Source organism: Rousettus aegyptiacus, unplaced genomic scaffold, assembly GCF_014176215.1.
Source record: "Rousettus aegyptiacus isolate mRouAeg1 unplaced genomic scaffold, mRouAeg1.p scaffold_m13_p_8, whole genome shotgun sequence".
Classification (NCBI taxonomy): Eukaryota; Metazoa; Chordata; class Mammalia; order Chiroptera; family Pteropodidae; genus Rousettus; species Rousettus aegyptiacus.
The window spans coordinates 2,982,800-2,996,738 of record NW_023416311.1 but is presented as its reverse complement, the minus strand read 5'-3'; the positions used below and the strand labels follow the sequence as shown (position 1 = coordinate 2,996,738).

Genomic DNA, 13,939 nt, shown 5'->3' with positions numbered 1-13,939 from the left:
TCGGGGGTGGAATATTTTCCCTTTTTTGGCACAGTGTTTTTCTCTTCTAGGCTATAGGTTGTTATTTTTTCTCCTTAATAGGTAGAGACCCCAAATGATTGACACTGGGGGTCACTCTTGTGCCCGGCCTCTGTTTTGTACTTTTCAGCATCCAGAGATTCCTTAGTTAGAAATTAACTGGGAAGGCAGTGCCAGGCTTTTCCTTGGGCATCGACAAGGACAAGGTGGACCCATGAAGCCAGGCGGAGGCCAGTATCTGAAGCCAGGCCACATCAGGGGAAAGAGGTGTGCATCGTCCCCACTGGGACGTGGACTCGTGACCGCATTGTCTTCACTAGGACATGGACCCGTGACCACTCGGGTTCCCCATCCTGCAGAGGGCACCCTCCTGAGCATCCCCCATCATCAGGGGCTCAGCCCACACTCTTGGGGTCCAGATGTAAACAGGAAAGGAGCTGAGAGAGGTTGAAGGTCAGAGGCCGAAAGTAATTCAGCTCAGGCCCACGCTGCAAAACCAGAAACCAGTTCCCGCCAGGGAAGGTCCCTCGGGAGGTGGGTAACTCCGTGACCGAATTGACTTTGGAGCCAGTCCATCTGAATCCTGATCAGCCACTTATCGTCTGCCTGTGGGCTCATCTCTTAACCTCCTCGGGGTCATTTTTGTCATCTATAAAATGAGAATACCTGTTACCTGGAGTTATAACGACGGTCGATGATGCAAGGGGAGACTCGCGTGACAATGTCGCGTTGCCAATGGACGGTCGTGGGTGGAAAGTGACAGAGCCTGGGCTCCGCCTCGTGCCTCCCGACCCCATCCCCCGGAGTAGGAAATCCAGGCGAAGGGGCGGTCGCACGGAGAAAAATCCAATGTGTGTGGCCTCGGCCTGAGCAGGGACCCTCTGCGCTTACTTTTCCAGGACCCCTTGTCCTCTCGTTTAATGGTGGGATGACCATCATCCCTGATACGGTCGGACTTCTCGGGATGATTTCGTGGGAGTGACGTTTCTGCGTCGAAGAGGCGGCAGAGCTATAAGAATTTTGATGCCTCTCTCCAAACGGCACGCCGGAGAAATCTTTAAATCCTCGTTTCCGGGCTCCCCACAGTGCTCACTAACCCTGAGCACTGTTCTCTCTCTCGCCTTTGTCAGAATAATGAGCGAGAGGTATTTCCCGGCTTCTTTTTGTCGTTCTTCCATGAAAAGGGATGTTGTTATCCCTTGGTTTAGCTTTTATTCTTCCTCCCTGAACTGGCTGTGACCTTCACCTTTTCTCCCCTCCTGTACGAATGTATCTATTTCCCCCCCATACCACCCCCACCCCCTTCTTATTGCTTAAGAAGAAAATAAAAGTTCTTAATATTCTTTTTCTCCATCCTGGATGGTGACTGTCATTTCCGGTTGGTGCACGTGAGGCCCTGTCGAAGCCCCAGTCCAAGTCTCTATAGAGGATTCAAGGAGGCCCCAGGTGGCCCTGGGTTTGCTGGGTCGGAAAATGGGGAGTTTGGGCTGGAGACTATTCATAAATCTAAGAACCACATTTGTCTAGTTTCTGTATCTGATGCTTTTCTATCTCTGGGCTTTGCTGACCCCGGAGCGACTGTCCCCTCCCAAGGCTCACGGATCCCTAGAGACGGCTCAGAACTGGTGTGAAAGCATGACTTCCCCCCTCCACACTCCCCCAACCCCTCCCGGATGGGACACTCTCACTCGGGGCCACGACCCCCCTCCGTGATCACCCCAGGACCAGACAGACACCACACAGCTAGGGACGATTCCTACGTTCGGGATCCGGCCGCCATTATCCAAACCAGCCAGTCCTGAGCTGGCTCACCTCGCGTCCCCTGTTCCTTCCCACAGAAGCCACCAGAAAGGCTCTTGCACACACGCCCCACCCCCATCTCTGCCTCCTGACCGACCCAGGTGCTTCTCCATGGGTGCCCCCCATGGCGTGGAGTGCTCTCTCCTCTTGGTTCTGCGAGCATAACAACCCACCTCCTCAACGGCGGTCACCTCCTGATCCGTTGGCCTCGCTGCGCCTGAATAACAAAACCCGCGTCCTAAAACGGTGAGCGCCACGCAGTCAGTGGCGTCGTGGCACACGCTTCCCGGGAGCCGCTCCGCGGTGCCCGTCTCGCGCGCCCGGCCCTGGCCTCAGCTGCCGCGCCGCCCCTGCTGTGATGGCGGAGGCAGCATCCTTCCTCCCGCGCTCTTCCGATAACCCTACTTCTCACCTTCACTTACCCCTCCCTCCTGCACCTTCGCTCTCCTCTCAGCCACCCCCGTCTGCTTCTGGTCCCTTCCACAGAAGCCTTCCGTGGACCCACACCTTCCTCCAGCCGTCGCCCGGCTTTCCCCTTCGCGGTCACACGCCTCATGAGCTTTCCCTGAGTGCTCCTCCTGGATCCACAGCGACACGCTTGCCGAACTGCCTTCTCCATGGGCGTCAGGCATTAAGGTCGCCGGAGGCGGCCACGTCGCCAAACTCAGCCAATACTTCCTTCCCATCTTACTTCTAAAGAAGTGCTCAACAACTTTGTCTTCGAATGGACTTTACTCAATTTCTCAGCAGTTCTTATTTTCTCGGAAGACTCTGTCTCAGCTCGGAAATCCTGGTAAGAGACTGAATGCTCTTCGCAGCTGTCCCCGAGTGCCTGCCTTGAGCCAGACGCGGTGCCAAGTGCTTTTGCATACACTGTCTCATGCAATGAAACGCAGCAACAGAGGAGACTGTAGTTCGGAGAGGCTGAGTCTGTTCCCCAAGATCGCACAGCTAGCCAGCACTAAATCCATACGAAAGCCCAGAAGTCACTCATATGTACCCGCATGATGTGGGATCACTCCTTGAGGCAAAGAACATTCCATGCTCAGCTGTGAGAGAGACTTCCAAGGACAAGTGGTTTTAGGTCTTTTTTTGAGAGAGTGAAGTTGTTTTTTGTTTGTTTGTTTGTGTTTTGTTTTAATTGATTCAACAGAACACAAGGGATCTTCATGAGAGTGGTCTGTGTTGGGAGGGGGTTAGAAAGTGAGCCAGGGAAAAGACCCTCCCAACCAAGGGCATCACCTAACCCGCCTACTGATTCTGCTCCCCCCAGTCTAAGCTCCCACTTCCTGAGGCCCCCGTTACACCTGGGGGCCTATGCGCAGCACACACATCCTCTGCCTCATGGCCAGTAAGGGACTGTGTTCCTGTGATTTAGTCCTAGCAGCCCTTGTGGAGCCCCCCTCCCCCACTTCCCCCTACCTCCCGCCACTGAAGCCACATGGTCTTAAGGCAGAGGCAGGTGAGCCTTGCACCATGTCCTGAATACTAATACCTGCCCCTGTCTGGCTCAGGTGAGTTTCAGGGCCCCAAGGCTGTTCCTGCTTCATCTGGCCCTAAACAGGCCAGCTTTGGGATGGGGGCAGGTGTGGGAGCAAGCCCTCGAGGGCTGAAAAACCACAAACAGCCTTCATCTTCCATGACAGGTAGAAAGCGGAGAGGCCCAGATAAGGTTTGTGGAGACCTTGGCTTCTAAAATAACATGCCCCTTCTTCTCCCAAGAGAAGGCCTGTGATCACCCGGCTGAAGCCAATGTCACAAATGAGTGACACAAGTCGGTGGTCAGCTGAATAGCGACCCCCAAACTACGACCATAGCCTAATCCCCAGAACGAGTGACTTGTGACCTGGCAGAAGGGACTTTGTGGGTATGATTAAGTTCCGGATCTTGAGAGGAAGAGGTTACGTGGACCTTGAAGGCCCGATGCAGTCACCATGGCGCTCACAAAGACGAGAGGACAGAAACAAGAGGTATCAGAGTGACCCGAGGAAGCAGCCATGGCCCTAGGAATGCTGGCAGCCTCTGACGACACCCTGACTTCAGCCCAGTGAAACTTGTGTCTGATTTCCAGCCTCCATCACCGTGAGAGAGAAAATGTGTGTGGTTTCGAGCCACTAAATTTGCAGTCATTTGTCATGGCAATCATAGGAAGCTAATACAGATTCTAATTTGGGTCTGGGGGCAACACTCTCCCTTTGGGGATGACTGTGAAATCACGTAGCTCAGAGATAGGGTGCCGCCTGGTTCCGTCTGATCCGTGGATACTTATTTATTGAGCATTTACTATGTCCGGGCAGAGTCGTAGGCATGGGGACTTACGCACCAGTGGGGAAAGCAGGCAATGGCCCAGTGCACGGAAAATAATAAGATGCTTTCAAACACTGGCATGAGGACGGCCTCTTCGCGGTGGTGACATTCGAGCTGGGACTTGGAAGGAGGAAAAGGACACATACAGTTGCATGAAGATCTCGGGCGGGGGTGGGTGGGCATTCTGTGTGCATTCGGGCAGAAGAAACAGCCACGGAGAGAGGGAAGGAATTTGAATGTTCACATAATAGGTTGGAGACTAGAAAATGAAGGGAGGGAGGGAGGGAGGAGAAGAGATTGGTGGAACCAGAACTTCCCGGACCTCGAAGGCGTGGTAAGCAGACTGGATTTCATTTTTAACGCAATAAAGATGCCATTAGAGTCGAAACAAGGTACTGTCGTGGCAAGCCTTCGCAGCTACAGCCTTTTCAAAGGCCGCTCCGGCTACTTTATGGAGTATGGATTTGGGGTGGTGGGGGGCGGGGGGAGGTATAGAGCAAGCAGCTCTAGAGACTTCCGCAGCTGGGAATGGGGAGGGAAGAGGAGAGGAGAGAGTGGAGTCACCTGGAAGCAAGTGGGCGGGGCCAGTGGAAGGAAGGAATTGTAGTCATATGGGTCGACGAAGCTACTTTTATGGTAGTAAAAGGAAAAAAGGGATTTGAAGAGTGTTCTAGGGCATTGGTGCTGCCTAAGAGATGGGGTCACTGATTGAGACGTGCAAGAGTGGGAACAGGTATGCGGTCGGACCTCGAAATGCAGTGTAAACAAAGCTCTGGGGCCCTCCGCCTGGTGGGGGCGGGCGGCGTGTGCACAGTGGTTAAATGCAGAGCCTGCGGAGTGAGAGCGCCTAAGACCGGCTCTCAAGGGCTTTCTAGCCGTGTGCCCCTAACTTTCTGCTAGGACGACTAAAGAAGTCGCTTAACTTCTCTTTGCCTCAGTTTCCTCGTCTGTAACATGGGGGTAATGCAACTAACTCCTGGCAATGCTGCGGGAGCCAGACAGTGCCCAGCGTGTCGTAAACACACAGTAAGTGTTGCGATCATGGCTTGCCCCGCAGCCCTGCCTGAATTCCTGGCCGAGCGGCTTTTTTAAGGCAGCATCGGCCTGGGAAAAGAAGTAACGAGTAAAACAGGGCCGAAGACGTGCGGGGCTTTTATTAATCGGCCTCCGCCCAGACATCACACAATATATATAATTTTATTAGCGTCGATCCACTCTGAGAGGATGCCAGGGCCTGGGAACAGCGTGTCACCTCCTGGCGTTGGGGGAGCTATAGTTCTTCCTTCGCTCCTGCTTCCTTCCCCTGTCTGGGTGGTCCCTTCTTGGGTGTAACCACCTGCTCCTCCTCCTCCTCCTCCTCCTCCTCCTCCTCCTCCTCCTCTTCCTCCTCCTCCTCCTCAGCTGTTTCCATCTGCCCCTCTGGCGCCTCCAGCTGGGTCACATTCTCCAGCTCCGGCAAATTCTGTTTGGGGAACTCTTCCCGTAGTGAAGGTACCTCCTCTTCTTTAGCTAAGACCTCCTCTTCCATCTCTTCACTTTGCTCCATCAACATTAGCTATCCAAGAGAAGGACGGAGGGAAGGAGGAGGACAAAGAAATAGAGAGGCGAGAGACACATGATCATCGCGATGGCTGTCGTCAAGACCTCTTTTTCTGGAAGAACCCAGAGAGTGTCACCTGGAGAACCCTGACAGACGCAGAGGTCCGTATGGTCGGGAAAGGGGCAGTGCCCGACTGCAGCTCTGCTCCTCCAGTAAGAGGACCTTTGGGAACCACCCTTCCCTCTGAGTCTGTAGGTGAGGCTGCCCCTCCACACACCCGTGCTTAGCTTCTGGACTGGGCTCGTGACCCAGGCCTCACTAATGAGGTCCCTATCCAGGACCTTTGCTAGGACTGCTAAAAAGGCGGTGCTTTTCTACGCCGGGAGGATAGTAACGTGAAGCTGTGGGCAATCCCTCCATGACCCTCCACGGGGCAGTGACTGCTTGGGAGTGAAGCCCATGTAAAGGACGACAGAGAGCGGGAGACACAGGACAAGCCGGAGCTTCCGGGTCCACCCACGTCTGATGTTCTGCCAGTTACGTGGGAGAAAATGCTGTGATCGTTTAAGCCAGTGGGTAGTGTTTCTGACATACGCGACGGAAAGGGGTCCTCACTAATACGGATGGCACCTTCCGGCAGATGGCCTTGCTGAAGCGTGAATGGGATTAGGATGGAACGCGGACTGTCATCCATCCATCAGAACCACCTCGGAGGACAGGACCCCGTCAGGACACCTGGTCACCCACTCAGGACGCCGCCTTAGGAGCCGTGAGAGCTCAGAACCTCTGCTCTTCCTGGTGCTTCTAGAGTCTGCCATTTCTGCTTCCTTGGAGCAAGTGCCCTTGACGTCAAGTCACCCACAATGGATGGCTGTTCAGCCTCGACTGTCTTCAGAGGGCACAAGACTGTGGCACATGCTCTCTCATCCACTGAGTTCTCGGTGATTCTGCGTGGGACAGAATAATCCAGGGTACTGCCGTCCCCCCTTACCTCATCGTCATCCTCAACCCTGGTCTTGATTTGACTTTCCAGGAAGTCCGAAAAGCCTTGCATGGTATGTTCTCCTTTATACTTCACCACCTAGGAGGAAAACAGAACCGAGTCCAAGCGGCCGCCTCTTCCTGCAAAATACTCAGGGATTGCTGCGTAGATAAAAATCCAGGGTCAGATTTCTAAGCACCAGAGTACAATGAGCAGGTCCCTTAACCTCATTGGGCCTCCGTCCCCATGGCTCTAAAATAAGGATGATAAAAATTCCTTCATCGTAGGGCCGTAACGCGGCGGTTCAGAGCCTGGACTAAGGCCCCACGCTCTTTCCCTCTCCTCTTTCAGTCTTTAAGATGAGGAAGCTGCCTACTGCCCACTGGCTGCCTAAAGCATCCTCAGATAACCAGAGGCCTGTGACGGCCCCGCCCTCTCAGTCCAGCCTCGTTTTCCATGGCTCCCTGCGTGCATCCTCTGTCCGAGGAGGAGGACACGTCCTTCGCAGTGCTGTGGCCATCCTCCTGCCCAACTCCTTGTTCTTAGTACATGTCCTAGCTATGAGTCCCGCCCTTCTGCTCTTCTGCTCTGAATCCCCGGTGTGTTCTTCAGAAACCCATTTCTGTGTGAAGACTCCCGGCCACATCTGCCCACCCCACCCCGCAGAATGTGGCCCCTCCAGTTCTAGTTGCATTTGGAGGTGGGCCCAGGTAGTGATTTCTCCCTGCTGTGCTCAGTCAGACTCTTCTTGGGAGCAGGGACCTTGGCCTATGATTCTCTGATTGACGCCCTCCCCACGTGCCAAAGCAGCGGAGAGTGTGTGTCCCATGGGCACGGCAGGTGTTCGCCGCCCATAATACCAAATTGTCAAAGACACTCTTTTTCTACCATGCGCTCTTCCTTCTTCCAGGAGTACCCCACACCCAGTATTCACGTGGCAGTTTCCACCACCGTGTCCCGTGTCGTCTGGGTACCAGAGGGAACCAGGTAACCTGGGCCTGACCCACCCAAACACCCTCATCCGCTTGGCCACAGTGATTGGGTCCGGGGTGAGTCGCAGGCTCCATTCAGCTGGACCCAATAATAGCGAGTCCTGGGACTTCTACGGAAGCTAATGGCAAATGCTTTAAATGGAAGGGGAGAGGATAGTTGAGGCCTGAGCTGAGAAGGAGGCTGTCTTGGTAGAAGGCAGAGCTGGAAAAGCGAGAAATGGTAACCAGATTTCCGGATGCGTGAGTCCCAGGAGCCCCTCACTTGTTGAGAGTTGGTGGGGAAGAGCCTGAAGAAAGGGTAGCGGTCTAGGTGCATCAGCTGAATGTCGTTTGCCGTGATGTCGATCTTGGCAACGGTGACTGTAGAGTGGTTTTGATACTTTATGCCCAACTCCTCCAACACCGGGAACAGGGCCCTGCACTTGCTGGACCAGGGAGCATCTGCAAGAGAGGGGCCGGGGTCAGGCTCAGCCGACAGGGAACCCCTGGAAAGGGGACACCGGGCCTCCTTAAGAACAGTTCCGTGAACTTTGAGTCTGGCCCAGGTGCCCAGCCTTCTGGAAAGACATCGGGGAGCAGCTTCAACCCAGAGGGGAACGAAACCCTGCCTTCTGTCCCCCCATGAAAGTTCCTTTTCTTCATGGGAGGCGTGGCCTTGAAGTCCCCAGACACTAAATTTGGATGATCGTCCCTCCATGTGGAGACCAAGTGCCTCCAGGATCGTCTGCTCTCCCAGCGGCATCCCCTGAGGGACCCCTGGAGCAGAAGGGGACATAATGGCCGTAGTCCCAGGGGGCCGATCTGACAGCCCCGCTTCCAAGAAAATGAGGCTGCTCTGGCCTTTTACTGGAACCAGATGGGCACCCTCATAACTCTGGGCGTCAGGTGAGTGCAGAAAGGCCCCCGCCTGCCACGGAAAGGCGGCAGACCTTAAACACCTCGCCCCATGGACGACAGTCCACATCAGTGAGGTTTCGAAAGGCCTGCACAGTGGACCCGCCCGCCCTCGGGTCGCTCCCCAGGAAGCAGTGGCGGCCTCGGAGCTTGCTTTGAACTTTTCGCCTCACAGTTTACCTACCGTGCACGCTGGGGGGTAAGGTAACTAATCTCCCTGCCTGCTGGGTTTGCTGACCTGTGTCGTGGGCCTTCCTAAGAGGTCTGTTTTGAGGAGAAAATGAGAGCAGGTGTGAGAACAGCGAACTCATGCCTGACTCATTGTAAGTGCTCAGCAAATGGCAAATCCGCCTGTTGAGTAAGAGGTGTCTGAAGGAGCTGCGGGGTCAGCCTTCTCTGAGTCTCAGGGTGGCGGGAAGGTCGCTGGCTTTGGCAAATCAGAAATAGTGAGGAAAGAACAATAGTTCTTAGGTGAGCACTGGACATAATTACAACAGAAGGACCGATACCAGCAATAATAGCCATCGTTTATCAAGCACTTACGGTATGCCAGACACCGTGCTAAGTTCTTTAGGTACACAATTTGGGTCTCCAGTGTGGCCACGCCTACTCAGGTCAGTTAAACATTGGCCCTTTGATAAGTGACAAAAAGCCAGGATGTAGGCACTGGAGTCAGACCCCCTGGGTCCCATTCCCAGTGAGAGCACTCAACCTGGGCAAACTTTTCCTCATGTCCCTGGGTCTCTGTTCAGTCATCTATAAAGTAGGGACAAGGCACCTACTTTCAAAAGTATGTGGTGAGGATTAAATAAGATAAAGTATAGAACGGCTTGGCATGAGGCCTGGGATATGGTGGCGTCTATATGGTGGCAGCCATCAGCATTATGATCATTAAAAGTCACAGGCCCGGATTATGCGGAAGGTATGCCCCACGCTCTAAGAATTCGGTTTGGGGGACAGTTGCAGTGTGGCCGACAGAGTCTTGACTCAAAGTCTTTGGATGTCGGAAGACCTCCCCCTCCGCCCACCCCCACCCCCCGGTGCTGGGATAGGTTTTGGAGATTCTGATGCCCAAGAATTCGGGAGAAATACCCGGAATGTAACACCAGGGCCCGTGCCTCCTGTGGCCTCTGTGGAGATACTCACAGAACATCACGAAAACATCCCGGTCCTTGTCGAAGACGACGAGATTGAAGTTCTTCCCTACAAGCTGCTTAACCGGCCCCTGGTCCCAGTATTTTGGGACCTCCTCGCTGGGCTGATGTTTCTAGAAAGCAAAGGTGAGAGGTCTCACTGTCTTCAGGAAAAGGTGGGCAGTGAGGTCATCCACTCCTGGGAATGATGGCAGGTTCTTCCTGTTCTTACAGGAGCCTCAAGGAAGAGTTTGGAAGGCTGAGAGGGACTCTGAACTTGGTGGTGAGCCACGGCGGTCCAGGGCAGATCAGGGTCAGGAGGGGACAGGGCTCCCTCCAGGCTGGGGTCAGGGCCAGCCTCTCAAACACATGGGATTCTTAGGTGAGGGAGGGGTTCATGTCTTTAGCATCCTAATTCATTTGCTCCCCCACAAAAAACTTAGCTGTCCCTAATCATGCCGAGAATCAAAACCAAGATAATTTACAGGGCCTGCAAAATCTCACCACACTCTGATTCCTCCCAGCCTCTCCAAGCTCATCAGACACCTGGCCTTCTGTTTACCCCAGGGGCCAGCCTGCCTCCTGCCTCAGGCCTCTGCTCATGCCAGTCCTTTGTGGGGGAGTCCCCCATTCCTCATTCCTGCACCCCCTTCTGTAACTAGGTAACCTGGACTTCTCATAACACTTGGGACTTGTCCTCGTATCATCACTGTATCAAGCTTAACACTTCTGTTTGTTTTTCTGGTTATTCGACTCACGTGTCTCTACCACACTAGACAGAAGATCGCGAGGAAACTTTCTTCCCCCATCGTTGAGTATCTACCGCCTGGTACTTGGCGGGACTGCTAAATACTTTGTAAGTGGATGAGTGGAAGGGTGAGCCTCGCTCTTGCTTCTCTGTGAAGGAAGTGGGGTCAATCTCTACAATCATTGCTCCCTGGATACCCTCGAATCCACACCCTTCTCTCCATCTTCACTGCTCCTGCCCTGGTCCAGGCAGCCTTCATCTCTCATCTTGCAGCATGCTCTCTGCATCTCCTCTGAACCCTTTATCCTACGAGCAGGGCCCCATCTTCGCGTGGGCATCTAGATTCCCACTGCCTTTAGGGTACCAAATCCTCCCTGTGCTTACAAGTCCTTGTTGTCCCGCTTTTCCCGGCTCAACGGCTTCATCTCCCACAATGCCCTCCCTCAGCTACTGGAAAGGACTCGAAGATTATTCCAGAAGGATGGAAACGGTGTGGGGGCTGGGCATGGGAGATGGGAAAGAGCGCCGATGACGGAGACTTAGGAACGGGCCAGATCAGGCAGATCTCGTAGGTCACGGGAGAGGTGTTCCTCTCTACTCCGCGAGCGCAGGAAGACCTGCGAGCCTCTGGCAGGAGGGCAGACACCTCTTTAGGGGTACCTGGGGGGAGAAGGGGGATGGGTTGAGCTCCAGGGAGGTTTGCACATGCGGTGATGGAAGACAAGGCGGCCCATCTGAAGCCAAGGCCGAAGGAGGGAGGGAGTGTGAGGAGAATCGGCTCAGGGAATTGAAGAACGAACACACTAGGAGAAATCTACGTCACGACATCAGGACATTTCCAAGAGCCCACGGCAGCTCTGGCTTGTAATTCTGCGAAGCCAGATGGCCTCGCCACGGTGTTCTTTTCTTCCCGGCATTGGCCTGGAAGCAGGAGAAAAGCTGAGTGGCTCCCGCCAAGGGTGGGATTTCTCAGGATGTAGGGGAGGTAGGAAGTGGAGGGGATCCAGGAGTTAAGGAAACGCTCGTCACGGCAACGACCCACGGAGTCCAAGCTCACACAGGAGGGCACCAAGGGGTGGTGAAACGGGGTCGGGAGGTCAGAGGGTCAGGGGCTGTAGCGACATGGGCAGGAGAGAAGGGAGGTAGCCAAGAGGGCAGGAAGTGTGAATCGGGCTCCCAGAGGGGCCGCCACCTCTGGAGCGTGGCCACAGGACAGACGGATGGCTGCGAAGGCACAGACATGCCAGCCACGGGAGAAGGGAGACCGGACTTGGGGATTCTGACATCCCTGGAAATGGTGGCCGAGCAGGGGTGGAGGACATGTGTTCGGTGAGGGGTTTACCTCCTTAGACAGTGACAAGGACATGATCATAGGACAGCAACAGGGGGCGGGGGCAGGTGGCGTCCAAGGTGTGGGACCCAAAGGGTCTTGGGAGGCGGCGCCAGTTGACAGCAGGAGGAGGAGAAATGTCTCGGAAGAGGCATGGAGGAGGCCAGCCTCACCGCTTGGCCCATGATAATGTGCGTAAGAGATAAAACGTGTTCCCCTTGAGGCCACAGGGGAAGCAGTGTCTACGGGGAAATGGGCAGAAGGTAGTGGACAGAGGCCCTCAGAGGTAGAGTGACCGTGCATTCTGGTTTACCTGAAGGGTCCCAATTTATTCCTGCTGTTCCAGAACACTTTTAAAGAATTCCCCAGGACTTTCAAATGTCCTCATATAGAAAATTAAAAATACAGTCGCCTAACTCAGTGGGGTGGTTGAGGATATTGCAAGTACTAAATAAATAACAGGTGATTTGTATTAGGTAGCCATCCTTTCGCAATCTCTCCTCTCTTTTAGAAAAATAAACTCCCTTCCAACTCCACTCCAGCCCCAACAAAAGGTCCCTAATGCTTTGAGGTTAAATCCTGATTGCTTAATACATTCCACCCCACCTCCTCCCCCAAAGCAAGGACCTACTCTTAGGCCAAGTTAATATTTCACTTTAGAGTCTGAAAGGAGGGTATTATCCCTGGGTGTACCTGCAGCTCAATCAGTAATTCCTGCAAAGGAAATACCTTTACTTTAAGAATAAAGATTGTATAGTGGAGTTATGGGGTCTTTACAGGTGAGAAGTTGACTAGATTAGAGGTAGGGAGATGGGGGTATTTCCCCACATTGAACCTCACATTGATCCCCATTCAGATGACCAAGGCCAGCAGAATTACAAAAAAAAAAAGGGGGATGATCTTAATGTTCTGGACAAACCTCATCCAAAAATGAACTTACCTTGGCACTTCTATTCAGGAAGCTGCGGCCGAATTTCTTGAGGTTTTGGAAGGTTATGTCCTCAAATGGCATTTTGTAGCTCGCGTCGGAGCTCAAGTTTAGGATTTGGACAGATGGGACATTGACCTCTGTGATCCGGAAGTATTCGAAGATCCGTCCGTTCCTGGGTTCGTCTGCATCCACAAGGATGCAAAGAATCTGTCAAATCAGATGACACCTGTGTCCTTCTGGATCAGAGGCCACGAAGAGGGTAAGGAATTGAAATTGGGTGAGGAATCCCGTGGGGAGGGGGAGAAACTGTCAGGTGGCTATGGGAGGGCAGTAGTGGGATGCAAGAAGCAGGGTCCGCACGGCTCCTCGAAAGATGCGGCAAAGTCTCCCCTGTCACCGGTGCAGCTCCGCACCCCTGGTCATTAGCCTGGCACCACCGCCCACGTGCTGGGTGCCACCCACACAACTGCAGGAGGTCAGGAAGCCCTGCGCTTGCCTCCCAGTCCCTTGGGCGAAACAGCAACTTCCCCTCTCTGTGCCTCAGTTTCCTTATCTGTAAAGTTGTGGTTCTAACAGGGCTCGCCTTATAGGGGGTGCTGTGAGAATTAAACAGGACAGTGTATGTAAAGGCTTAGTTCAGTGACTCAAGACATTTGTGAACTCTTCTCATTCTAAATCATTCTTCTCTCGAGGAAATCTATGACTTCATTCACTCATTCATTCGACAAAGCTTTGTGGAGCCCCTACCAGGCCTTTTGCTAAGCGGACAGTATCCATGCCCTCATGGAGCCTGCATTCTGGTGGAGAAGGCAGACGGCAGAACGAGTAAACAAACTAATAAATTCTGTGGGAAAGCGATCGGACTGTGAGCTCCTCAGCAATCCTAAATTTTAATATGGAATGAACCAGGAAATATATTTACAAGAAATATTGCTGTGATCAGGGCATCATTCCTGGGGAATAATGAGGTGGAATGAAGCATGGACATTAAACATGTTCATGCCCTAGTGGCTTTTCTCTGTGTTTATTTTGGTTTTCAACGTTTTTAATTTGTTTTTTTTTTTTAATCTCAGAGTCGTTTTCTTCAAAAGAAAAAAAAAATCTGCCATAACTGTACTTCTTAGAAAAAGAAAAAGAAAAATGACCAGTCCCATAGTCAAAGCGATGGTAACTTTAGAAATATAGGTCTAATGCTTAGGAAAAACAGATTAATAATAGTAATAATAGTAAAAATAACAATAATAAGAATATTCCCTGTTTATTG

General features: G+C 53.1%; 1 protein-coding gene across 1 annotated transcript in view; it reads right to left on the bottom strand.

Moving 5' to 3' along the window:
- Positions 1-5,283: 5,283 nt before the first annotated feature.
- Positions 5,284-13,939, bottom strand: part of PDILT (protein disulfide isomerase like, testis expressed) — a 30,242-nt gene continuing 21,586 nt past the window's right edge. Inside the window, exons 7-11 of the mRNA XM_036226199.1 lie at positions 12,685-12,882; positions 9,680-9,800; positions 7,902-8,080; positions 6,657-6,746; positions 5,284-5,680 (exon numbers count right to left, since the gene is read on the bottom strand). Coding sequence (XP_036082092.1) covers positions 5,396-5,680; positions 6,657-6,746; positions 7,902-8,080; positions 9,680-9,800; positions 12,685-12,882 — 873 coding nt within the window. The 3' untranslated portion in view covers positions 5,284-5,395. The remainder of the gene's footprint in view (positions 5,681-6,656; positions 6,747-7,901; positions 8,081-9,679; positions 9,801-12,684; positions 12,883-13,939) is intronic.